The sequence below is a fragment of the Aythya fuligula genome, chromosome 19 (assembly GCF_009819795.1).
Source record: "Aythya fuligula isolate bAytFul2 chromosome 19, bAytFul2.pri, whole genome shotgun sequence".
NCBI classification, from domain to species: Eukaryota; Metazoa; Chordata; class Aves; order Anseriformes; family Anatidae; genus Aythya; species Aythya fuligula.
The window spans coordinates 3,599,308-3,624,559 of NC_045577.1; the positions used below are offsets into that span (position 1 = coordinate 3,599,308).

Genomic DNA, 25,252 nt, shown 5'->3' on the forward strand with positions numbered 1-25,252 from the left:
GTAGAGAGCAAATTATCTTCTCTCGGCTTCCCTTTTCCTTTTGTGACAGGGTATTACATGCCTTGATGAATCAGGTCGTGTAGCTTTCCTGAGTAATGACTGTCTCTCTGTCTCTCTCAGTAGGAAAAAGTGAGGCACAGGGAAGGAAGCGGCTGACGTCCGCTGTGCAAAGGTTCCCAACTCCTGACACGACATCCCGCCGCCAGGCCCACAGCATCACTGCCATGACTAAGCGGGAGGGAATTTCTGTGCAGGCAGATGCAAACTCTTTGTTTGCTAAACTTCTGTTTAACGCAAACACTGAAACAAACAACTGGAAAGAAAGCTTTTGTTTGCTCCTGTAAGGATTTCACAACACATCCTGAGACAATTTTACAGCTCAATCCCTCCTGCTGCCCTAATCTGGGGTTGTTTGACCCTGAGTTGAGCTCACTAGACATGCTAAACCAGCAGAAAGCCATTCTGGTAGAAAAAAATGGGCAGTTTTCTGTCAGGTTCGTGAGCTGAATAGGCCCAGGGCAGGGTGTGAGCGTTAAAGACACAGCTATGAAGTGGAGACCTGGGCAGGGCCCAGAGCAGAAGGGAATGGGGGAAAGAGGACATGGGCAGGAGTATGAGCTCTCATCCTCTTTGACAGGATTTGGCCTTTATACTGGCTCAACTGTAACGTGTGACTTCACCTTAATTTCCTCTTGAAATAAAGAAGAAAGCATATTTTGATTTAAGTGCATCTAAACATAAGCAATCCTTCTTAATGCCATATTTTCCAAAAATCTAGCCCTTGCCCTGTGTTATTGTCTCCAAACCTGTCCTCTGGCAGGATCAAAGCTCCTTTGGTGCAGGTTCTGTGCCCATGACTACAGAGATATTAAGACCAATAATGTTCCTAGAAAGCCACAGATATGCTTATTTTACTACAATAGCAATCATTGGTATATACAAGTTAAAATTGGCTGCACTTAACCACTCAGAACTGCTTTTTGTACACTGATGAAATTATAATGAATGCCTTTGAACTATCCTTTATGAATATTTTAAAAAATGATGTTGCCCATCGTCCTCTAATGAGTCAGCCAAATGAAAATAATCATGAGTGGATCAGCCTGCTTTTTTTCAGGCCCCACAGAACTGCTGGTGGATGTATCCTCACCACACAGCAGTATTCCTATTCCCACAGTGAGGAAACAAATGCTGTGTTTTTAGTGGTCTTAGTTTGCTGAACTGGAGAGGAGGAGGCTCAGGGGACACCTTATTGCTCTCTACAGCTAACTGAAAGGAAGGTGCGGGGAGCTCAAGGTCGGCCTCTTCTCACAGGTAACCAGTGGTAGGACCAGAAGGAATGGCCTCAAGTTGCTTCAGGGGAGGTTCAGGTTGGAAATGAGGAGCGATTTCTTCTCAGCAAGAGCAGTCAGGCATTGGGACGGGTGGCCCAGGGAGGTGGTGGAGTCACCGTCCCTGGGGGTGTTCAAGGAGAGGTTGGACATGGTGCTTGGGGACAGGGTTTAGTGGGTGACACTGGTAGTAGGGTAATGGACGGACCAGGTGATCTTAAAGGTCTTTTCCAACCTTTACGATTCTATGATTCTTGATGAGAAGAATGGGGTTTTCAGCATAGAATCATAGAACATTCCCCTTTAGATTTTTTTCCATAGGTTGGTTCTTGAGGAATGAGTGGTAAATGATGATTAAATGATTGGGTAACGATGTTAAAATATTTTTGCTCTCTTATTAAATAGCCTTGATGTTGATGCTGGTTGTATCCACTATAAACCGTAAGGCAAAGGTAAATCTTTTTATACAGGATTTTTGTACAGAAAGGGCTGGGACTCCAAAATACAGCTGTCCACCACAGGCCCGGGGGTGAGGCGAGCGTTGGGGCTGCCCCTTTAAGACTCCCCATTTTGCCACCTGCCCTGCACCAAGATGGCGCCCACGCCTTCACCTTCCCCCCCTCCTCCTCATTACACCCCCTCCGCTCCCTGCGTAAAGATGGCGGCCGCTGCCCTTCGTGCCCGCTCCCAAGATGGCGGCGCCCTCCTCCCCTGAGTAGCGGCGGCCGCCGCCATGCCGGGCGGGTGAGGTCAGTTCCTGGGTGGGGCGGCCGCGGTGCGGTCAGGGCCGAACAAAAGGAGCCGGAGCCGGCGTGAGGGAGAGAGGGAGGGGAACGGGACGGGACGGCGGGGCCAGGTGGGTGCGGGCGGGTGGCGACGGTGAAGGGGGGGCTGCGGTGCGTCCCCTCCCTGCGCCCCCCTCAGGAGCCGTGAGGGGACGGGCAGGGCACGGCGGGGTCCGGGGGTGCCTGAGGGGGGGATCCGTGAGGGGATGGCGGAGCGCGGGGAGGATGTGCTGAGTAACGGGGCGCCCCCCGTGCCCGCCGCCACCGCCCTGACAGCCGGGGGGGAGCCGGGGCTGGCGGTCCCCAGGGGTGTGGAGCGAGGTCCGGGCTCCTTCCTCCCTTCCCCGGTGGTGGGGTGGGTCGGGGCTGCTGGCTTGGCTTCATTTCTGGCTGCTTCCCAAGCGGGTGTTTTGTCTTTAAAAAAAAAAAAATTCTTTATTTTTTTTTTTTTTTCCCTCACAAAATGTGGGGTGACGTGGTAGCTTGGAGGGCAGGTGTGGGGTTGAGGCGCTGCGGGGGTGAGTGGGGTCCGGGGGTGGCGCTGAGGCTGTCACCCGAGGGGACGTGGGGAGGGAAGGTCAGGTCGGGGAGTCCTCTCCTTTCAAGCTTTCCTCTGCGGCAGGCTGGCTGAAATAGAACCGCTTTGATTACGAGTGGGCCACTTCAAAATCTGCCACCCCCAGTGCCAGCTTGGGGAGCGGGAGGAATGTCTTCTTAGCGGAGCATCTTCACCTGTTATTTTTAGTGATGCATCTTCCTTTTCCGGTGCTTTTTTTCACCTCTTGTTGACAAAATGCTGTCAGAAGTTCTGCAGTCCTCCATGGCTGGGTGCTTGGGAGATCTCTCAAAGCCCTAGGGTCACTCCTTTGCCTGCTTTCCCATGCCCTGTGCTGACATGCAGGAAGCAAAGAAAAAAACAGCTGTTGTAATTCTTGGTGGTGATGCTAAGCTGCTGCTGCATTTAAGGTGAATGGTGGTAGATATGTGTCGAGAAGAAAGGGAGCAGTTGCTTGAATCCAAAATTGTAAGGGAAATGAGCTGCATCTTCAGATTCCTGTTGGTAACGTTTAAAGTAATTTTGAATGTGTCAGACTAGAAAGTAGGTAGTAAAGCTGTGAGTTGTTTTTCTCATCTGTAAAAAAAATCTAGACCTTTCTTCCAGGAGGTTAATCCCTTTTAACCAGTTTGGGTCTTAACATGGTCCCTCTATGAACTTGATTCTCTCTTTGCTGATAATCTCTGTTTAATTTCAGGGAAGCTGTTCCCATGGCGTGTGGGGAATGCAACGCTTCAGCACCCGCTCAGGATCCAGCCCGCAGGAACATCATCCACTTCCAGCACAGAGAACTGAAGTGCAGATAGCAGAACCCAGCTGCAGGGTAAGGGTTTAAGGTCAGCTCTTGAGTGGCGTGGTAAAGACAAAGTAATTCACTAGAACGTGACTTAAATGTAGTTGCAAAGCACAGGGTGGTGGTGAGGTCACTGATAAAGAGCAAGGAACAAGGTGGTGGATTGGAGGATGATGTGGGGAGTGTAGTGGTGTGTTTACTAAGTCTGTGAGTGCTTAGTTTGAAGATGAAGAATGAGTACAGGAACTGAGCATTGTCCAAAGCAGAATGTAACTGTTACATTCACCCATACATGTAACTCCTGGCCACATAAACCTCGACTTCTCCTTGTATTAAGGAGACTTAATACAGGAGACTCCTTGTATTAAGGACTAGTTGCAGGAAACTCCCTGCCTCCTTGGTTTTCCACTAGGACAGCATTGAAAGGTGCTGCAGAATTGCCTGCTTGTCTGCAAGATGAGAGATGCAGTCCAGATCGGTCGTTCTGAGCAATTGAGAGGTGCAGCATGCTGCTTCCAGAAAAGAAGTATCCCTAGGACTTATCGAGTGTTCTGTTTAGTGTTCTGGCAGTTGGCTGCTTTGTTTTTTTTTGTGCTGATCCTCTCATGGTATTTGGAAACCCTAACTTTATTCAAAGACGATGTGCATAAATAATTCCTTAAGATATGCCAGAAGCCATGTGTTAAAAGCTAATGCTTCCATGTTTGACATGTGGAGTGCTTGAAGCCTTCCAGTGATGATTTACTGGAATGCAGCAACTCTAAGCATTCGCTAAATGCTGCTGACATTCAGAAAAATATTCCGTGGTTTGTGGTGCTCTGATGGTTTTTTTTAATCACAAAACTTGACTGTGTAAGTTAGTGTTGCCGCTATGTGATCAGAGCAGGCTTGATCACAGCCTTCATGTAGTTCTCCCACGTTGTAAAGAAGGATTTTGTGCAGCGGGGTATTTAAAAGGGAAGCAAAACTCACTTCCGGTGTTAAATTGAGCTTCTCTGGCCTCTCAGAAAACGAGGAGCAAGTGGAGCGTGGAGGGGAAGGACTTATGAATTTTGTGGAGGCTCCTCAATGTAAGGGGATGCAGAGCAATTGTTCTGATAATGATCAACTCTGAACATGCTCTGCAGTGCAACAAGCCTCCTCCCTGCATTTTTTTCCCAAGTACATGTTTTCAAAACTAACCTCAGCTTAGGATATTCAAACTGCTACTGAGCTGGCATTTAACGGGCTACGTGGTTTGAAGACATCTTGAAATCTTCCAAGCTGCTTTCTCCTGAAACTGTAGATAAGATGTGTGTTTTGTATTGCAGCTTGAAATACACTCGATACAGCTGGGTTACGTATGGCCCCCTTGCTGCTATCAAACTGCATCTGCAACTAAAAGCTGTTCAGTCGTGACCTCCCTGCTGACATAATAGTGCTTCCTCCTCCTGCCCTAAGCATTGTTAATGTTTGCTGTAAAATTACCTTGGCAATACAAAGCTGCTCTGTTGTGACGAATTTGCAACCAATTTCTTTAGCTACAGCCTACCTTTGTGCGCAGTAGAGCCCTGCACTGGACTAGTTGCTAGGTTCTGCTTTTGGTTTGTGGCTTTAGCAGCTCTGTGATTGCAGGTTAGATGGCCTGTCCCTTATCTCTCACATAATGCAGTCAGAATGTTCTGAGCTGGAAGTCACAGCCAGTGTCTTGAACCTTATGGTCCTGAAGGCAAGTTTTGTAGGGCTGGGGGTAAGTGGGTAAACACGCACATACTCCTCTTCTTTTGTCAGGCTGAGGGTAAATATTATTGTGTTGATAGCTGGTGTCTTACATTGCTCTTGTCTAATCATCTTTCATCTTTGGTTCATCTCGTTGGGTGTTGCCACAGTTGTTTCCAAGCTAATAGATTTGTGTGTGTTGTGTCAGTCTGTCAGCAATCAATTATGATTACCCCTTGCTTAAGAGTTTTTGCTTGCTTTGAATCTAGTGTCTTGATTTCTTAATCTCTTGTTAGATCTGTCAAAGCTCTGCTCTGCCCACCATTTGTCTTCAGCTGCAAACAGTTGTTTACCTCTTCTTGTATCAGTCTCCAAAGCTGGAATTAAATGCCGAGTAGGCTTTTGCTGAAACTGAGGGGCTGCTTGAAGCTGGTCTGGTTGTTCCAGGTTAACGCTGTTGCTATTTTTTAATCTTAGTTACTAACAATTAATAAAATCACTTGCATTTGTCAGTATGCAGGGCTGTTTTGCAGTGTCCTGTGGGAAGAATGCTGTTATACTTTTCCGAGACAAGTTCCAGTGCCCTGTCCTTGAAGCATCTTTTCTATGGCAGAGAGAAAATTAATTTTGGACAGCAAGCCTGTGCCCCTGTACATTCATAATGCGTGAGCTGACACAGGCACTTTTCTCTGGTTCACATCACTGGAGCAAGGCATCTGACAGCGCTGCTGTTCCCACAGCTGTATCCCCCTGACACCCCTGGGCCGAGCGTTGGTGATACAGGTAACTCCAGAGAATGCTCACTTCCCTGCAGCTGGGGCAGAACGCTCTCAAAAGGCAGCAAATGGGGCAGGCCAACCCAGGTCTGATGGTGCAGATGTTCTTCCGTGTGCTTGTTAGGACAGGCTTGCCTGTGTGCCGTAAACAGGAGCTGTTGCACTGGGCTTAGGAAAAGAAGGGCAGTCCTGCATCTGGCAGGCAGAGTCGATTAAGAGGTTGCTGTGAAGATTGTAGTGCAGGTGGGCTATTTTACTGAAGTTCATGAAATAAATAAGGAAAAAGGTGTTACCCAGCTAATTTGTTTAATCCTTCTGTATCCATTGGCTTGGGTGGGGCTGCATGCTGCATACAGGCTGGTGGATGGTGGTGTGAAACCCTCCTTACTTTTCTCAGCATCGAGTTTGGCTGTTCCAAGTGAAGAATGTAAGTGCTGGCAGCTGCTGTTCCACTCTTCTACCTGCTAGTCTGAATGGTACGCACACGATCCTTTGAATTTCATGTTTGCTTTTCTTGCTTGGAAGTTTTGTTCCATAGGAGTTGTGTTTTTTTTTTCTGCAGAAAGGACCAATTGTAAGGGTCATGGTTTGTTCCAGACTCTGGCATCTGGCTTCCTTGCTGTTTACTTCTGTAAACAGTGAAGGACAAAATAACTCGAGACTTACTTCATCTCACGGCTTGGACTTTTCCAGTTATCACATGGCTGTCCCTGTGCTTGGAAGGTTTTCTGAGGGGTGCATGAAAGCAGCTCTGTTTTAGCCTTCCCTTTTTATTAGAGTCGGAATTAAAAGAAAACATGGGGGAGGGGACACAAATTGCCATTCCCATTTCTGACTTGCAAAGCTCTTTGCGTTTCCCAGTGTTTGAACAAAGAGCTCTGTGTCCTGCCCTCCTTTAGCATTTCAGGTGGCAGCATGCTGGTGAAGGAAGCTGTGCTGTGTTGAAAGCTTATTGCAACATGTTGTAGCTCGTCAATGATCAGGGCTATAGTCTTAGGAGCATCAGTGTTTTTTCTTTCCCTTATCTACCTCTGATGCTGTCAGCAGATGAACAACTCCCTGGTTCTCTGGGCTTCTGATAGGTAAGAAACTGTCAGCAGTGCTCGACTGCTGCTTTGCAGCGCGAGTCCTAGAAATAAGGCCCCTGAGAATTAAGAATGTGTAGTACAAACGGAAGAATTGCAGGTGGCCGACATACAGGACATCCCTGTCTGCCCATCCAGGTTTGTGTTCTGAAATTGCCTCACTGGGAAGCTGCCTCCCACTGAAGGTAAGGACTTCCCTGATTTCAGGGAGGACCTGGAAGTAAGGGATGGAAACTCAGGAAATTATTGGGGGGGCACGTCATGAGGTCTTGCATGTAGTCCTGTTCTGCCGGTATCTCCTTTAGTAACAGAATGGCCAGCGGAAAGAAGAGGAGGCTGGATAAAGTATTCAGCAAATGATGAGTCAAGCTGACAAACTAGCCGGAGAAACTGAAGAGTAATGTTCCTGTTCACTTTGTCCCTAACTGGATAAGGTCAGCAGCTGCAGGCAGGAATTTAAAGCACAGCTCAGCCACGTGCCTGTCTACAGTAAGTCCATCTCCACTTGTGTAGATTGTGGTTGGTTTTTTGTTGTTTTTTTTTTTTTTGATAGAGAAATCATCCAAAGGAGAGGATACTCATGCTTCTGCAGCAGTTGCTCTATTTCTTCTTTGTATTTGTTAAATATCACAGGGGTCCTGAGGCTTGTGGAAAGGATTCATGCTCCTGGCTCTGTTAGTCTGACTTACTGGGTAAGGTTGGTGCTGCTATATGAGCTGGATACATTGTCAGCTGGATACGTTTAATCTTGTTTCTGAATGATTCCACTCTTTAGGTGTGGTGCACTCAGAAAGTCCCTGTTCTTCTAAGATGAGTGATTATCTTTCTCCTCCAGGTGTGTCTAGTAAAACACGGGATTAGTACTCGGTGATGCTTATGGTTGGTTGAAATCTGGGTAGTTTTGGCAGGCTGTTATGTAAGCCTGGAACTCCCTTTTCTTCTGTTGTCTCGGCCTGTTCAGCACCAACGCCGTACGTGGTGGGTCGGTGCCCAGCAGCTGATGTGGGGATGGCACACGAACGGGGTTTGTTCAGATGGAGTAGGCTCTGCCCTTCTTTCTGAGGCTGCGTGGTGAGAGGAGAAGTGGGGTGCAAACTTGGATCCAGGTAAATCTGCAGGCACTGGAGAGAGATGTAGTATCCAAATGGGGAATTGTGTGCATTGCAGAGACTTCAGGAGTGTGTTTGTGGGCTGGATGGCAGGATACATCGTAATCCTGCTGTGTGAGGGAGGCTTTAGCATGCAGGTCTCTCTCCCTGTGTGGTCTCGGATGTTGCTGCTGCTGCTCTGGGGTGTTCCAGCCTGGCTCCAAATTGTGGTGCTCGAAGCAGCACTGCTTTGGTGCAGCTGGAACCCTCGAAGGTGAAGTCATTTCTTAACTGGGGGAGGAACTGCTCACGAAACTGTGGTAGCTAGTAGAGTGCTGTGGAATGTGAAAGCTGAAGCACCTTTGAGACAGATACACACAGATTTATTTCTCAGTGTGCAATACCTAAAACCTGCCTATTTAATTATACCTTTTGAAAGCTTCCTTTTGCTTCTGATAAGTCTTCATGGCTTGCAGCACAGACGTTCCTACCCATTGGCTCATGCAGGTTTGAAATCAACCTTAAAACCTGAAGAAATCACTCTTTCAAAATCTTGGTATCAGCCCTCCGTGTGGTGGAGGTAACTCCGTTTGGAGCAGATCCCCTGTTCCTGAGCTCCAGCTGAAAAGGTCTGCGACCTGAGCTCAAATTTCCTCACCCAGCCTGCTCAGGTACAGCACTTCTTTCCCAGTTTAAGGCTGTTCCTGCCCATAAACTCTTGTAGTCTACACGCTGAAGTTGGTGGCACTCTGAAGCACCATGAAAACCGCTGTGACTATCTTGCATGTCTCCAGCTACACAGCACGCAGGCTGAAGTTTCATGATCTGGTCTTTGGGTTGCCCTCCGCAGCAAACTGCTCACACAGCTCCCTCTGCCCATCCCACTCAGCTCCTGTGTTCGTGCTCAGCCCTCAGTGAGGCTCCGTGACCCAAGTGACTTAGAGAATGGCGCTTTTTTCTCAAGAAACACTTTCCTGCTGACAAAGCACGCTGGGGTTCAGTTCCTAAAGAGCAGAGGCTTGAGATCTCTGCAGTTTTCTTGCTGTTCTTAAGGAGCTCGGTCTGGTTTTGGTCATGAGGGTGGTAACTTTTGTTTTGGCTAGCTGTTTTCATATGAGGATTGTTCCTAGTCTTAAACCAGAACAATATCCTCCTAAATCACTATCCTGCTGCCCGTGTACTTGGTGAGAGTCTGGGTTTCAGCCACCTGCTTCGTTTCTGTGTGGTGGTCGGACCCTCGGTGTCCCTGGGAAGAATCCTATGGTGCAGGGGAGCATCAAGTGGCAGAGGTGGCCCCTGAGAACCTGACGTGAAACTGCCTGCCCCCGTCCAGGAGGGAGTGTTGCAACACGAATCGTGTTCTGAGGCGATTACAAAATGGATGACTACAAAATAAAGACAACACTCGCATCTCGATGCAGAACACTCATCGGCCTTTCAGGAACTGGAACTGGATTGCGTACGTGGGAAAGCTGTGCGAGGAGGGACGCAGCTTTTCCTCCTGCTTTCTCCAGTTTTTGGTGGTCACTTCTCCCTTTCGCTGCAGATGCTGTAAGATAAGATAAGACACGGGAAACTCCAGCTTCTGTGAAGTGATCCCTTGTTTTATTGCTGCTCATCTGGGATTTGAACAGGGCTTTTGCCACTGCCAGGAGGAGTGGGGACTGGCTATGAATGTCTTTTTCTTCCTCCAGTGACCCTATCATTGTTACTGGAGGGCAGGGGATTTCCTGCTCCACTGTGTCAGGGTTTAATCGCTGATGCTGAGCGGTAATGGACTGCTATGGGACATCGGAAGAGATGACTTGTGAGCTGCCTTGGAACTGCACAACGTAAAGGCAGATTTCCTACCCCATGTGACTGGTAAATAGAATTAGGGAGCCTGCTGCCCTAATTGCTTGCTGCTTTCCTTCCCAGCTGTCTGGAGGTACAAATCAAAGTAAACACAGTCAGACTGTTGCAAGAAGTAGTTAAGTGTTTCCTGGATTGACCAGAACTAGCAGCCCAGCTCTACAGCTCAATCTGGAAATGCCTTCACCATGAGACTGGTTCCTGAAGAGGCCTCTTCCCTATTTCATAACCCTGCCAGGGACAGCTGTGAATGACCTACCAATTTCTACAGAAGCCTCTCTACCAAGAGTAGTGAAGCACAGGAAGGAAAATGAAAGGATCTTTGGGGACAAGTTGTACCTAGGCAAGAGAATTGCTTTGTTTTTGTGTTTTGTGTTTTTTTTTTTTTTTTCTTGGTGTAGGGCCGGAGTAAGGAGTTGTTTCAGCAGGGAACAGTTGTTTAACAAACAGCATCACTGTCCTCACTGCACATTGCTGTAAGGAAAAGAGGGATGGGATCCTACGCAGCCCTATGGGAGAGCAACGAGTGGTGCAGCAGCATCTGTTACTTCTTAGATGTAGTTTGGAAGGAATCACGACAGAAACTCTCCAGCACATCTGGGCTCTCCTTGTGATGGATGTATGCAGGGAAGGAAGCTGAGGCACCGCTGAAATGCCTTTCCCAGGCCTTGCAGCATGCTAGCAACAAGACTCAAGGGGGGCTCTGCATTCCTGGTCAGCCCTCTTATTCCGGCTGTTCAGTTTCGCCTGCTCGTCCCTGTCAGTGTGTAATCTTCAGACTTGCAGGAGGAGCTTCAAACCCATTCTTCCACAAGGCGAAGAAAACCCAGAAGCTTGACTGGTTTGCGATCGTGTGAGTTTACTGGTTGGTAAATTCATAGATGTGCTGTTGTACCTTGTCTTAGTGAACTTCCAAAACAGACATTGCTGCTTTCTTCCAACGTTCCCTCCTTAAAAAAAAAAAAAAAAAACTATCTAGGGTTACCCCAGCCTCACTATGTTGGTTTTCTGCTGTTTGTTTATTGTTGCAAGTGGCAAACCAGGGAACAGCATTCTGTATTCAGTGTCCCTAGGGCGTGTGGTGCTTCTGGAGCTCCCATTAGGAGGGGCTTCCTTAGCAGTTCTGTGCTGGAAGTTAATTTTAAATACAAACTTCAGCTCCACCAAAGCAGATGGTGTGGGCACGCTGACTAGCCAGTGCTATATAAAAACCCACTGCTGAGCCTGCAGCCCCCAGGGGCTTGTCAGGACCGTGTCTGAGTGTTACAAGGAAACGTGCTCGAACCTTTGGTCTTCCTCCGTTCCGGCTGAGTTGATGGGAGTCTCAAAATGACCGAGAGCTTTGTGCTTCTGCTGCTGAACTTTGCCAGCAAGTGTGATGTGATAGCACTGCTCGCCATGAGAACAAGGTACAACGATTTCGTGAACTTCGTTTGTGCCAATCATTCATCAGATACGTGGAAAGTTTCTGAGCTTGCAGTTCCATGAGTCGGTCAGGCTTCTGGGTTTTCTGTGGCTTGAGGAAGAATGTGTTTGAAGTTCCTTCTGGAAGTCTGAAGGACAGAACGAGCACTGCCACAAGGTCCCCGCTTCCCAGAACCTTTTGGTTTCCTTTGTGACACTTAAATCCCAGCTGAGATGAACTGTGGGTGGGAGTGGTTGCTCAAGGAAGTGAGTTTGTATTTAAGTATGTCGCCCCCTTCCTATACTTCTGAAGTGAATAAGACAGAGCAGCTTTTACAGGATTTCAGTAATGAATCTATCAGAGGGCAGGTAATTAATTTTTCCTTGGGGAATTGATGGAAAGGGGAAAGCCACAACTTATGTGGAAGGAGAAGGCATAAAATCGGGCAACTTTGTTCTCTTTTCCAGATTTATTGATTAAATGTGTTGAGTTGTATCTGTCAAGTGGTTCTAGGAAGTATAACTATAATGCTGTTTGAGTCATGCAGTGCAGAACTATTAGCTCTGTTAAAGAGTAACAGACTCATGACTGCTATGCTGTGTGTGGGGGTTTTCTCTCCTAACAATACTGGCAAATTCCTTCATCCTGAAATAAAATCCCCAGATAAAACTGTGAGCTCTCAGATCCTGCTCTGGCAGCGTAGTTTAGGCTGCTCCCGGGAGCTTGCTGTAGGTGTGAATTTCTTAACCGCAGACTCCTAATGACAAGTATCAGTTCTGATGGCTTGTGACAGCTCATTTGTCAGGGAAAACAAAATAAATTCACAGCCTCAGCTGCAGCAAATTACTCAGAGGTAGCTTCATTTACTGGTGTCTGAGTGACTTGAAACAGGGACTCAAATAATTCCACTCTTGCTGTGCCAGCACTTAAAACGTGAGGTTTCCTGATACCCTCTAGAGAAGCAGAACAAAAGAGGTGAGGTTAGTAATGCCTGCCTGTGTTTTCCTTCCAGGTGAATCATGATTCCAGTCACTGAATTGCGATACTTTGCTGACACGCAGCCAGCGTACCGCATCCTGAAGCCATGGTGGGACGTCTTCACGGACTACATTTCCATAGTAATGCTGATGATCGCAGTGTTTGGAGGGACACTTCAGGTCACCCAGGACAAAATGATTTGTTTGCCCTGTAAATGGGTTACCAAAGACTCCTGCAATGACTCTGTCAGAGGCTGGACAGCCGCAGCCCCGGAGCGCACCTACTATAACTCCAGTCTTGTTCCCTCTGCTGATACGGGGCCGACGGGGATCCGGTATGATTTGGACCGGCACCAGTATAACTACGTGGACGCGGTGTGTTATGAAAACCGCCTTCACTGGTTTGCCAAGTATTTTCCTTATCTGGTGCTGCTGCATACTCTCATCTTCCTGGCTTGTAGCAACTTCTGGTTCAAATTCCCACGGACCAGCTCCAAGCTGGAGCACTTTGTGTCTATTTTGCTTAAATGTTTTGACTCTCCGTGGACAACGAGGGCATTATCCGAGACGGTGGTGGAAGAGAGTGATACCAAGCCAGCGTTTGGGAAAATGAATGGCTCCATGGACAAGAAATCCTCCACAGTCAGTGAGGATGTGGAAGCCACCGTTCCCATGCTGCAGAGAACAAAGTCTCGAATCGAGCAAGGGATCGTGGACCGGTCTGAGACGGGAGTCTTAGACAAAAAGGAAGGTGAGCAGGCCAAAGCACTCTTTGAAAAAGTGAAAAAGTTCCGAACGCACGTGGAAGAGGGAGATATCGTGTACCGCCTCTACATGAGGCAGACCATCATCAAAGTAATCAAGTTCATCCTGATCATCTGCTATACCGTTTACTATGTCAACAACATAACGTTTGACGTTGACTGTAAAGTGGACATTGAGAGCTTGACCGGCTACAGGATGTACCGCTGTGCTCATCCTTTGGCCACGCTTTTCAAAATCTTGGCGTCTTTCTACATCAGTTTGGTGATAGTCTATGGCTTGATCTGCATGTACACGCTCTGGTGGATGCTGAGGCGATCGCTCAAGAAGTACTCCTTCGAGTCTATCCGGGAGGAGAGCAGCTACAGCGACATTCCTGACGTGAAAAATGACTTTGCTTTTATGCTCCACCTGATTGACCAGTATGACCCCCTGTACTCAAAGCGCTTCGCTGTCTTTCTGTCGGAGGTGAGTGAGAACAAACTGCGGCAGCTGAACCTCAACAACGAGTGGACTCTGGAGAAGCTGCGCCAGAGGATCACCAAGAACTCCCAGGACAAGCTGGAACTACATCTCTTCATGTTGAGTGGCATTCCCGACACGGTTTTTGACCTCATTGAGCTGGAGGTCTTGAAGCTGGAGCTCATCCCTGATGTCACTATTCCCCCAAGCATCGCCCAGCTCACCAGCCTTAAGGAACTATGGCTCTACCACACCGCTGCCAAAATTGAGGCTCCAGCCCTTGCCTTCCTGAGGGAGAACTTGAAGTCTCTGCACATCAAGTTCACAGACATCAAGGAGATTCCTCTTTGGATTTACAGCCTGAAGACGCTAGAGGAGCTTCATCTGACGGGGAATCTGAGCGCTGAGAACAACCGGTACATCGTAATAGATGGCCTGAGGGAGCTGAAGAGGCTGAAGGTGTTGAGGTTGAAGAGTAACCTCACCAAGCTGCCACAGGTGGTGACGGATGTTGGCGTGCATCTTCAGAAGCTTTCCATCAACAACGAGGGCACCAAGCTCATTGTTCTCAACAGCCTTAAGAAGATGGTCAACCTGACAGAGCTGGAGCTGATCCGGTGTGACTTAGAACGCATTCCTCACTCCATCTTTAGCCTCCACAATCTGCAGGAGATAGACCTGAAGGACAATAACCTCAAGACCATTGAGGAAATCATCAGCTTCCAGCACTTACATCGTCTCACTTGCCTTAAATTGTGGTACAACCACATTGCCTACATCCCCATGCAAATAGGCAACCTCACCAACTTGGAGCGCCTTTACCTGAATCGGAACAAGATCGAGAAGATCCCTACCCAGCTCTTCTATTGCCGAAAACTTCGGTATTTGGATCTCAGCCACAACAACTTGACTTTCATACCGCCAGACATAGGACTCCTCCAAAATCTGCAGAACCTGGCTGTGACAGCCAACAGGGTAAGTGGGAGAGAACCTGAGCATTCCTGAGTAGTAGCTCTTACTTCTTTTGTCCCTGTAATTAAACATGGTACCCTGGTGTGTGAAATACTCCTGGCACTGCTGTTCTGTTTAAATTCTCAAGCTTTTGTTCCTCTCAGGGTTTTATCTAAGACAAATAACTCCAGGGGCCTTTCTTTGAACAGCTCTTGTTTTGTATCGTTTCTTATCTTCCAGTGAAATTGCTTTTAAGTGGCAGTTGGAGGCTATTTCATAAATCCTGTCTTAGTTATTTCTCTGCAGTTGGAAGCTTGTACTCTCTAGACTGACATCAGATTTGGGCTTAAAATGAAGGTCTGAGAAACAATAGTCTTAATTTAGCACCACACCTTAAGCCACGTGTGTACACTGTGACAGCAGCCATCTAGGGGGTGTGTGGCTTGTAACTTTGCATGTAGCACTCCTTGTTTCTGGGGAGTACTCTACAGTTCAGCTGGATGTGAAAGTGAACTTGATCCTGAGGGTAGGGGGTGTGGTGGCACCTCGCTGTGCCTCACGCTGGTGGCTGCGTGCCTTCTTGCCTAATTCCACATAGGGGAAGTCTGAGCCCTAGGTGTCCAAGTGCAAGGCAGGTTAGAAGGGGTGGCTGTGTGCTATGATGCCCTTGTGTTGCAATAAGTTTAATTGCTTAAAGCCAAGTGTACCCATGGGCTTTCTTGCATCTTTGTTCTGCGTTTGGGATGAAGGACCCTCCACTTGCCAGGTAGCACAAAGATCAACCTGTGAGTGCGTGGGCTGTGCTGAGCTGAAGGACTTGTTGAGGCCTTCCTTCACTCTGTTTGCTGAAGTTTGCCATGCAGAAGGCTGCAACAGAACTGCACAAAGTGCAGGCAGACTGAGTGGCTGCTGGCTTCTCAGTGAGCGTGCAGTAGAACCGTCCTGGTCTCACTGCCATAGATTGAGACCCTTACTGGTGAGATGTCTCCATAACCGAACGCTGTCACCTTCTCTGAGAGAAGCAAACGCAGCAGCTCCAGGACTGGGTGACTTTTGCAAGGCAAACATTCCCAGATTAAGTTTTTAATTTCTAACTCAGTTCAGTACGATGCAGGGTTTCTAAAACTCCAGCCAGCTTTTTCAGGTCAATATTTGAAGGTTCAAGCCTGCTTGCACCCCTGAGGAGTAACAGCAAGCAGCAGCCACTCGACTGTCCCAGTTCAATAGCTGCTCACTCATTTTTTTCCCAGCACTTGTGGCCTGGGTGGCTGTGCATCAGCTTGCCTGGATGGCTTAAGCTCTGAACTTCACGGTATGCACACATTGCTTCAAGTTAGGTTAAAAGCTAAAATATTTTCTCAGGGTGAGCGTGGCTGGTACGTGGAGCTTCTGAGGATGGTGTAAAGCAAAGAGGGGGAAGTTTTTAACAACTCTTCAGCTGCTGCCCTTAACTCTGTCCCATTTGTCTTCTGGCAATCTCACAACCAGAGCTTCCTGAGAGTTAATCTGCAGTGCAGTCTCGGGGTGGAGCTTCTCTTGGAGGAAAAGGAGTTGGAGGCAGCTCCATTTTCTGCATCAGAATATGGCACCACCCTGTTTTCTCTGCAAAAATACTAATGCAGCAGGGAAGGTGGAGCAGTGGTTGTGCCAGCATGTTCTGAAGCAGAAGGTGGTGAGGACCCAGTGCAGCAGCTAAGCTGCTTATATCCCTTGCAGGTGCCTGGGCAGTGCCACAATTACCCTGGGGCTCAGACAGCCTGGTTATTTACGGGGAGCAGTGACAGCAAGAAACAAAAGAGCTGGTGGGCTGGCATTTCCCAAGGCCAGGAGTTATCTCAAATGTCCTTTCTTAGCAAATAAATACTCCTGGAGTTGGCTGGTACCAGTGTAGGGTTCTGGGAAGCAGGCCATGTTATAGCACGCTGCTTCCTTCCTAAACCAATCCTTGTCCCTTAAATAACTGTATTACTTTCAAGAGTCTGTGAGCATTTGCTTGCACATTGCTGTTTGCATAACACTTGACAGTACCAATGGCACTGGCTGAATTTAACTGCGTTTAATTGGTCTTGTTGTGGCTTTTCGTTGGACTCAATCTCATTCAAAACTGATTACAGCCCAGTTCAGCTGTATCGTGCATAATTCAAGTTGTAAAAAGGCATGTCTGTGCTTAAGGGCAAATAAGTCTTCATGATGAGGCTTTAAGGAGAGAATACTGAATTGGTGCATTTAATTCCTGGCCTAGTATTTGTTAAACCTTAGCTATATTTTCTTAGAAATCCTCTGGAAGGAGGTTGGGGCTGATAGAAATAAGTCTTATTAAATCAGTTATTTGAAGCCACCAACTGTTAGCTTTCCCACCACCACCTTCATGTTTTGTAGCGCTGTCACTGTCCCCAATCCCTCCCCTCAAAAAGAAAAAAAAAAAAAAAAAGCCATGCACTTTGGAGCCTAGAAAGTCCTTGCAACACTTCCAAGCCCTGCAGAAATGATGGAAGACTACTCGCAGTTCTAAATTATACCCACGTAGCTTCTGCTTCAGGAAATGGAAAGGGCCTGCATGAAAATCCAGTGTGTCATGCACATAATGGGAGTGGACAGCACGAAGACTGAAGAACGATCTGGTTTACAGCAGTTAATATAATAAGATCTCAAAGCTGGGAGGTGCCAAACAGTTGTGAGGCCTGCTGGCAGGGCAGTGCTCCGAGAAGAGCTGGAAAAGACCAGTGGGAGAACTGTGGTGGGAAGCCTTACGGTGTGGTGCCTCCTACTTTAGGAACAGTCCTTGTGGTGCGAAGCAGGAGCTCACCTGAGGGAGAAGTGGATGACTGAAAACTCTGTAAAGCCTGGAACATTGTGTGCACTTGTTTGAGCTTGTTCTGTTTGGTGACTTTGCCTCTGATTGTGGTTTTATTTATTTATTTTTTTTTTCCCTTCAGATCGAGAGTCTACCACCAGAGCTGTTCCAGTGCAGGAAGCTGAGAACCTTGAACCTGGGAAACAATGTGCTGCAGTCCCTCCCCTCCCGGGTTGGAGAGCTGACAAACCTCTCCCAGATCGAGCTGCGGGGGAACCGCTTGGAGTGCCTGCCGGTGGAGCTGGGAGAGTGTCCTCTGCTGAAACGTAGCGGGCTGGTGGTGGAGGAGGACTTGTTCAACACGCTGCCCTTGGAAGTCAAAGAGCGGCTGTGGAGGGCAGACAAAGAACAAGCCTGAGCCCCTGAAAGAAGGGGGAAAAACCTCTGACCAGCTAGAAGGAAACCCAAGGCCATTCCAGTCCCCTTTTTCCCAGATCCTCCCCTTCCTCCTCTCCAATCACTATCAGACTAGCCAAGGAGTCCCTGAACAATCATGACTCTGACTGAGGCTGCTTCTTGCCTCAGATGCAGGATGGGGAAAGCTTGGGATCAGGATGAGGATCAAGGCAGGTTAGATGGCTTCTGAGCGAGGGCCGGTGGGAAAAGAGGTGTCGCTGCTCCTCTGAACAGGAGATGGGGTGAGGTGGATGGTGCTGGTGAGAAGAAATCTCCTCTGAATGGAGGAGAACAGGAAACATGGGGATTGCTGCACTGCCTCAAATGGGGATTACACGTGTCAGGGACTGAGAGTGTCCAGTGTCCTGCAAGCAAGAATCAAGAGCCTAGGAAACCTCCTGAACCTCCATCTCTGTGACACCTGGTACAGTTTCCCTCCAGCTCAGCAATTCAGTAAGTGAGGCCCTGCAGTAGGGGGTAAGATAGGACACAGCTGATTTCTATCTAGATGTTGGGATTAGGATTTGGGGGGGTAAATTTATCTCAGACATCAGCTTGGATGCAGGATCATCTTTTGTTTCGAATTGTATTTCCCTCTTGCACTTGACATGCTGTCCTCTGCCCCTAGGGAAGGAATGGGTCCTCCCCCAAAACTCAGTCTGCACATTTGAGGTTGCACTATTTTAATTGTTTCGAGTCACCTGTGCTGACGAGCAGATCACACAGCATCCTTCTCCAGCTGAGGTGTTGGAGGCACTAACTGAAATAATTCCAGAGCTTAAGCCTGGTCTGAAATGGATGGTTATAGTGTAAGCGGGAGAAGATCTGGATAAAGAGCGGTTGGACTGTCTAATTCCTTCTCCCAGAAGCACTGAGTTACTTCAGGATTTGGCTTTTAAAGTTTTCAATCTGCTTTTAAATTCCTGGTATTCTGTCATGTGGCAAATGCGAATGCAAAACTGACCGGTGTGTCAAGGTCTCTCCCAGGGTTGATGGTGTTTATAGTGAAGAGGAATGCTCACTCTTCCTCTGCCCCCTCCCCATGAAGTCGTTAGATGTGTTGCCAAGTGTTCCTCAGGAGCACAAACTACAAACCTGCTTGATTTTGGTTTTTTATCCCGTTGCCCTGCTCGCTGTAGCAGCTGTCAGTTCCTGTTACACCTCTTGCGCTACATAAGAGGCTACTCCCAACTGAACTCGGTGCTGGAAAAGTAACCTGTCCTCCTGTTTCGTTCCCCCATTGTTAAGGAGCAGCCTGAGAACCCTCTGTGGACTGAGCTCTCAATCCCTGGGACAGAGCAGCCTTTATTGAAACGAGCCTGACCTGTTTGGTATCGTTTGACGAAACCCTGCGCTGGCAGAGGTAGATAACTCGCGATAGCTGCTGCTAATCGTGTCCCTGAGGCGGGGTGGTGAAGGTGGGTGCCTGCAGTACGCCCCAAGTCTGCGCTTTTCCATCAGAAGGAAGAGGAGAGGCTCGTGGACTTGCAGGCCCCGGTTGCAATACCCTGCATCGAGCCGGTAGGTCGTCTGCGAGGTGGAGTGCTGCAAGCTGAGGCACCAAGTGTTTCGGAGGCCTCCCGTGTGTATGGAAAGGGGAAGCTGCAGCTGGCTCTGAGAGCGGTTCCTGGCAAAGGGCCAGCGAGAGCACTGGTTTTAGCAAATCCCGGTGATCCCTTGGATGTTGGTGCAGTAGGGCACACGCTACGGCTTTCTTCATCAGATGTAAGATATGAAATATGCACACTAAATACGCCGAAACCATGGACAATGTTAAACGGGCTCTGGATTTGTTGATGTTCAGACGCTTAAATAAAGCTACATTAAAATCTAGGAAATCTGTTTATAAAACTGCTTTTAAGGAGGATGCAAATTCTGCCTCCCTTAGCTCATCATGAGAAGTCTAAACAGTCCAGGGGAGCAACAATAATTAAATCTCCTTATCTGGAAGGCAAGGCACTCTAAAAGCTCTTCTTGTTTGTAACAGGGTTAGCCTGGCGAAATCCTGTTAGGGTTGGGGCCGCTGCTGAAGCAATGGGGGAAGGAAGCTACTCCAAAATGCACTGCATCGGGGCAGACGCTGGTGCTCAGAAGCGTTAATGCCTCTTGGATTGGACTCATTCACGCGAGCGTTTCGGATTGATGGGAAAGGAATTGTGAGGTGGGCTTAATGCTGCTTAAGTAAGGCAGGAGTGGCTTTAGGCTTGGCTAGGGTAATGCTGTTTTCCAGGCGGTCCCTCGTGGTGGCTGTAGGGGCAGGGTGAAAGGTGTATTGGAGGGTGAAGGAAGCCTTTTTTTTCTTCCTTATTTGGTGCCAAAATATTGTGCTGGAGAGCAATTGTAACTGAATAGAGGCTTGAACTCTGTATTGTATTCAAGGCCATTGGGTAATTGGTTTACAACGTGTGCATTTTAGGCTAGGCAGGGCTGAAAAGGCATTGCACCTGGCAGAGTCTTAACCTAGCTTAGAGGAGCAGAATTTTAACCTAGCTTATGGGAGCAGAGAGACTTCTCCTGTGTGTCCAGCTCATCGTAGATGAGTGCTTTGACTCTTGATTTTAGGGACGATGCTAGTTATGCAATTAAACTCTGCAGCTAGGCTAGAATTTTCTATAAGCAGCCCCTGCTTATGTGCTGCAGTGCTTCTAGAAGCTTGTAAGTCTCCTGAACTGCGTATGTCAGTGCTGAACTCATTGGAGAAGTGGGCAATATTCTGCTAGAAGCGAGAATCTCTAACTTCTATCAAATAACAGAGCTATGCTGCTGCTTGCTGAGTAGACCGTCCTATGCCTGAGGTCTACAAAGCAACTTTTAAGATAGGCCAGTATTGATCATGCATGGGAACACTAGCTTTTGGCTCCTATTTCGATATTCCAAGCTCAATTTTTCAATCATGGCTGCTAGGGCTTGAGATAGATTCCTGGGTGGCAAAATTGGAATAAGCAGTCTGATAAGTTCCTGTACCACAAACACAGGTGGCACGAAAACAAATCGCCTTTCTGGAAGATGACATTATTTATCTGCTCCTGACATGTGCTTTTTGGTCTTCCATGAACTAGATACTGGTTCCAGAGTATCAGTTTCCAATGATGAAATGGAAGAAGCTTTAAAACTTCAAGGATAGGGTCTAAACCACGAGGTCCTGAACATGTTTGCTGCTTAGGACTCCAGCAAAACTCAACCAACAGCGCAGTGAGTCAGTCCACTTCCCATACCAGCCTGGATCACTCAGTTTGAGGGATGAGCTTACGTCAACAATCCCTCCTCATTTGCAAGCATTCGGTCAGTGGATATTCTTTCAAGTCTGTCAGCCTGAAGCTTAGCTTTTTCTGACACAGATCTGTATGTTCAGAAAGAAGTTCAACTGAAGCAGACAATCAACAGGTCAGCGTCTTGTTTTCCTGGCCTGTCTTTTCAAAGCACTCTAGTTAATGGCAAAACAGATTTATTAGCTGCTAAACTATAAAAGCAACTTGAATTAAAACTGTTTCCTTAATAGCGCTGCTGAGCTGAATGAGTTCTTGGAGCCCCTGTTGATCACAAGCATGATCATCCCATGCTAGGACTGAAGGTTAGTAAAATGGAATTCTACCTTTCCTGCTAAATACCCCAAAAAGTAGTAAGTTGCAACCGATTTTTTTAAACTAACTGTAAGGCAAGGGATACCAAACCTATTAAATATGTTAAAACTTGCTGTATCTCAAACTATGCACTGGAATGTTAGTTGAAGCTTTTCTTTAAGATTTCTGAATTTACTCTTTGGTCCCTAGCTAATTCAGCAGCTGCAATTAATGTCCTCTGCTGGTCTGAATGGTTAAACAGAAGCCCAATACAAGCTGTTACTGGTATCTTTCATGATGTGGTGTTCTTTGGTATTAATTGTCACTTCCAGAGAATGTCCTACCTCATTTTTTATTTTTCTTATTACCATTTATACACTCCATTTAGCTCGCTTCATTTTAATTAAAGCAAGATCTTGGTGTTCATTACCATAAATAGTATTAAGTGGCTTTCTGTGGCTGAACCACACCGAGGGTCCTCTTCTTTTTGCTCTAAGAAACAATTCTAGGAATTTCAGAACAACATCGCATCCTTTTCAGGGGATGTTGTGTATGGGGAGGAAAAAAGGCTTGAATGTTGTTGATTCAACAGCTGTGACATCGTTTCCCTTCCTTTACCTTTTTTCCTCTTTGGAAAGGGACTCGCATGGTTTGAATTCTCTGGATTTTTTTCTTCAGCCCTTCAGGGGAGGAATAGTTTTTTCACTGGGAGCTGTGCCTTCTCCAGACATTAAGGTAACTGCTCCACTGAGGCACTTGCTTCTTCTAGAGTATTTGCAATTGTCTCTGCCTGAAGCCAGCTCTTCCCTCTGATTCATTTCCTTTCAAATGTGGAGAGCATGGAAAGATTTAAGTGCCGGCATGACTTTTCTCATTGAAGAACAATCTTGTCATACCATAAACAGTAGCACCATCTACTCTGAAATGCTACCAAAGGTAAGGCTGTGTCAGTGCTGAATACTAAAGCTCTCAGTTTCACTTTGAGTTTTTTTCCTCCTCATTGCATCTTTTTTTTTTTTATTGCTGTTTGGCAACACAGCAGATCCTGTAGTCTTAATAAGCACGTGCCAAAACAGAAAGGATTTTGTCCTACCTGCACTGTGGCAGTGCATGAAGCAGAACTGGAATTGGACAAAGGTACTGTTGGTCTCAAACCTTTCTCTCTCTCCATTGCTCCAGCTGCAGTGACAGGTTAATATTAACTGCTTTGGAAGCGTAAAATCCATCAGAAGTTTTGTCTGAAATCCCTTTTCAAAAGTAATTGCACTTGAATTGATGGACTCTAATGACTAAGATGAACTTTATGTGAAATTGCACAAAGAAAGGCTTAATTTGGGATTTCTGGAAATACCCTTCCATTCCTCTCTCTGTCTCCTTTAAAGGAAGCTTATTGAACAATGGGGAAAATTTTTCAACTTAATGAGAAGGGGGCTAATTGGCCTGAGTCACTTTTAAAGCTGACAAACGCATCCATTTAAGTAAGACGCTACTCATGGCTTAAACATTGCTCACTCCCATTTTGTAGATGTGCTTGCAGGGTTGTGGTTTGGCATCTGAGACCTGCAACTTGGTGTAACATTTCAGAATCATGACATTCACTTTGTACGTGGGATTGTTTGGGCAGCTGATCAACAGCACCTCCACCTTAAGCACTGAAGGCTGCTATTGTTTTCTCGGAAAGACTTGTAAGACTGGACACTTTAACAGAATAAAAAAATTAATTTTTAATTTGCATTTTCCTTTTATGTCTGTTTTCTTTGGTTTCCTGTATGCAAAGGCACTTAGTCTCTGACGATCTCACTCTTCAGAAGACAGATATTAATAATTCTAGCTATTGTGTAGAATTATTATTTTTTTACTCATTGCTTGAGCTCCTGTGGATTACAGCACTTTATGAATAAGAAAGATGTGCAGTGAAAGATTCTGCTCAGTGGCAAGCCTGGACTGCTTTACATGTTTCACCATCACTTTAAGAAATGTCTGAAACAATTTACATTGCCAAATACAGATTGTTGGAGGATCGTCTGCTTGCACCTGTAGAAACTTGGGTTTTCAGAATGCATCTTGTGCTCTCCTTCCTCAGGAGAAAGGTAGGCACTGAAGTGAATGGAGTAAACTTGCAGTTGCCATAGAAATGGTGCCTTCAGCCAGCTACTGGTAACAAACAGTCTGTGTTTCCTAGCTGTCTGCCTACCCCACGCACTACCTTTCTTCCTTTCAACTGGGAAATGCTGGCAGGTAACCTCTCCTAATTGAGCATCTTCACGATGTGTTACAGAGAATCAGCCTGTGACTTTCAAAGGCAGCTTTAGTTTCTGTGCAGCTCGTTTATTGCGCAGAAAGGTGCTTCTTGTCTTTTGTCTTCCCTTTCTTCCTCTGTCCAAGGCTGCTTGACCACAGTGCCATTAGACACACTTCAGCAGGCTGTGAAGGGTGCAAGTCTGTAATGCCACTTATTGGCATTGAGTTTTAAAGAAATGTCATTAGGATGGAACTAAAGAAGGAGAGGACAAAATGCCTCTCGTCATCTAAGGCCCTCTAGGAATGACGCTGCTTTTGGCAAGCGTTTGCCAACTCTGAATAGTTGAGCAAAAGGAATGAATGGAAGGTGCCATCAGAGACCTGATGCTTGCTGGATTCCTGGGAGGCTCTATTAAAGAGATGGGGAAAGAGCCCAAAGGTAAAAACTGATGTATTTGCTAGAAAAAGCACTTTTAATCCAGATAATTTCCCAAATTCCAAACTTTCTCTGTAGCTCACTATAGAGTGGGGATGCAGTGGAGGTAGTTGGAGCTCTGGTAGCTTTGTTCAGGTACACCTCTCTAGCCCTGCCACACCATAAGCTTTTTACCTACTGATTTTTGCAGAACGAAAGTATCCTGCTTGTACCTGTGGATGACCAAAAATTCTCTTGATGGAAAATTCCTCCGTTCCTGAGGCTTCTGGGAACTTGAGAGAAGTGGGGACTGTCAATGGAGGGAAAAGAGTAGTAGTCCTGTATCAATGCCACCTTCAATGTATACTAATAGACCACTTCATATAACTTTAACACTATATTTGTTCCTGTGCTCCTTGTTTCTTATGAAACACTCCGTCACTGATCGTACTGAAGACTTGAGGAGAGAGAAGAGATCCACATGCTGCTTGCTCTTGTACCTGTCTTGCAGGCAGGGGCTGGGCTCTGGCAGCCTCCCAGGAGTTTGCCAGAAATGCCTTTTTTTTTTTTTTTTTTTTTTTTTTTTTTTTTTTTTTTTTTTTTTTTTTTTTTTTTTTTTTTGCCAGAAATGCAGTTTTCTTGCAGAGCTGGCATGAGAAAGTGTTAACAGCCTGCACGGAGATCTCGGAGGGGGAGGAAGGGAAGGAAAGAGGGGTCATTTCCCACTTTTGTCCTTTTTTCTACCTTCCTTATTTAAACTTACTGGAAGAGGAGATATTTACGAAGATTACGTCATCCTCTTTGCCTCCTTTTAGGCATTACGTAGGGGTGGTGGTTTTCCTCTTGCTGAAAATGCCTTCCTGAGCCTCAAAATAGGAGCACGGCTGCAATGGCAAAGGCCCGGAGGACTCCTGAGGCTCCTGTCACTCGGGTGGTTGCCTCTTGTTTGTGCACTCGCTGGGCTGTGATCAGCAGCTCGTGGTGCTTGTTTACAGCACTTTCCATAAACAAACCAGGAAAGTTGTGGTTTCCTGCTGCGTGCACGAACTCCAACAACTTCTGAAGTCACTGGGTGTGCGTCATGCGGGGAGTGGAGGAGATGATGTGTAAAATTGCTGAATTACATTACTGGGAACGACGAGTGATGTTGTGAATGACCCATGTAACACCAAGGGATTGAGGAACAGCATGGCAGTTTTTTTTTTTTTTTTTTTTTTTTAAATATTTATCAGGATTGCTACCTCCCAAGCAGGGCTACTCATGAGT

General features: G+C 46.8%; 1 protein-coding gene across 4 annotated transcripts; it reads left to right on the forward strand.

Annotated features, from left to right (window-relative positions):
• Window positions 1-1,294: 1,294 nt before the first annotated feature.
• Window positions 1,295-23,064, forward strand: LRRC8A (leucine rich repeat containing 8 VRAC subunit A). 4 transcript variants are annotated; one of them, XM_032200052.1, is made up of 4 exons: window positions 1,295-1,314; window positions 3,370-3,495; window positions 12,381-14,544; window positions 17,457-23,064. In XM_032200052.1, exons 3-4 carry the CDS (start codon window positions 12,388-12,390, stop codon window positions 17,730-17,732), a joined length of 2,433 nt encoding a protein of 810 aa, XP_032055943.1. In that variant the 5' UTR covers window positions 1,295-1,314; window positions 3,370-3,495; window positions 12,381-12,387; the 3' UTR covers window positions 17,733-23,064. The 4 variants fall into 4 exon arrangements, with proteins under 4 accessions (XP_032055943.1, XP_032055942.1, XP_032055944.1 ...); XM_032200051.1 differs by lacking the exon at window positions 1,295-1,314 and adding an exon at window positions 2,023-2,080; XM_032200053.1 differs by lacking the exon at window positions 1,295-1,314 and adding an exon at window positions 2,131-2,187 and having other exon boundaries at window positions 3,370-3,508.
• The last annotated feature ends 2,188 nt before the right edge of the window (window positions 23,065-25,252 follow it).

Bases quoted from the DNA above. Each gene is read 5' to 3' on its own strand.
- LRRC8A (XM_032200052.1), top strand. From the start codon at position 12,388: ATGATTCCAGTCACTGAATTGCGATACTTTGCTGACACGCAGCCAGCG. The intron at 14,545-17,456 runs GTAAGTGGGAGA...TTTTCCCTTCAG, and splicing joins TGGCTGTGACAGCCAACAGG to ATCGAGAGTCTACCACCAGA.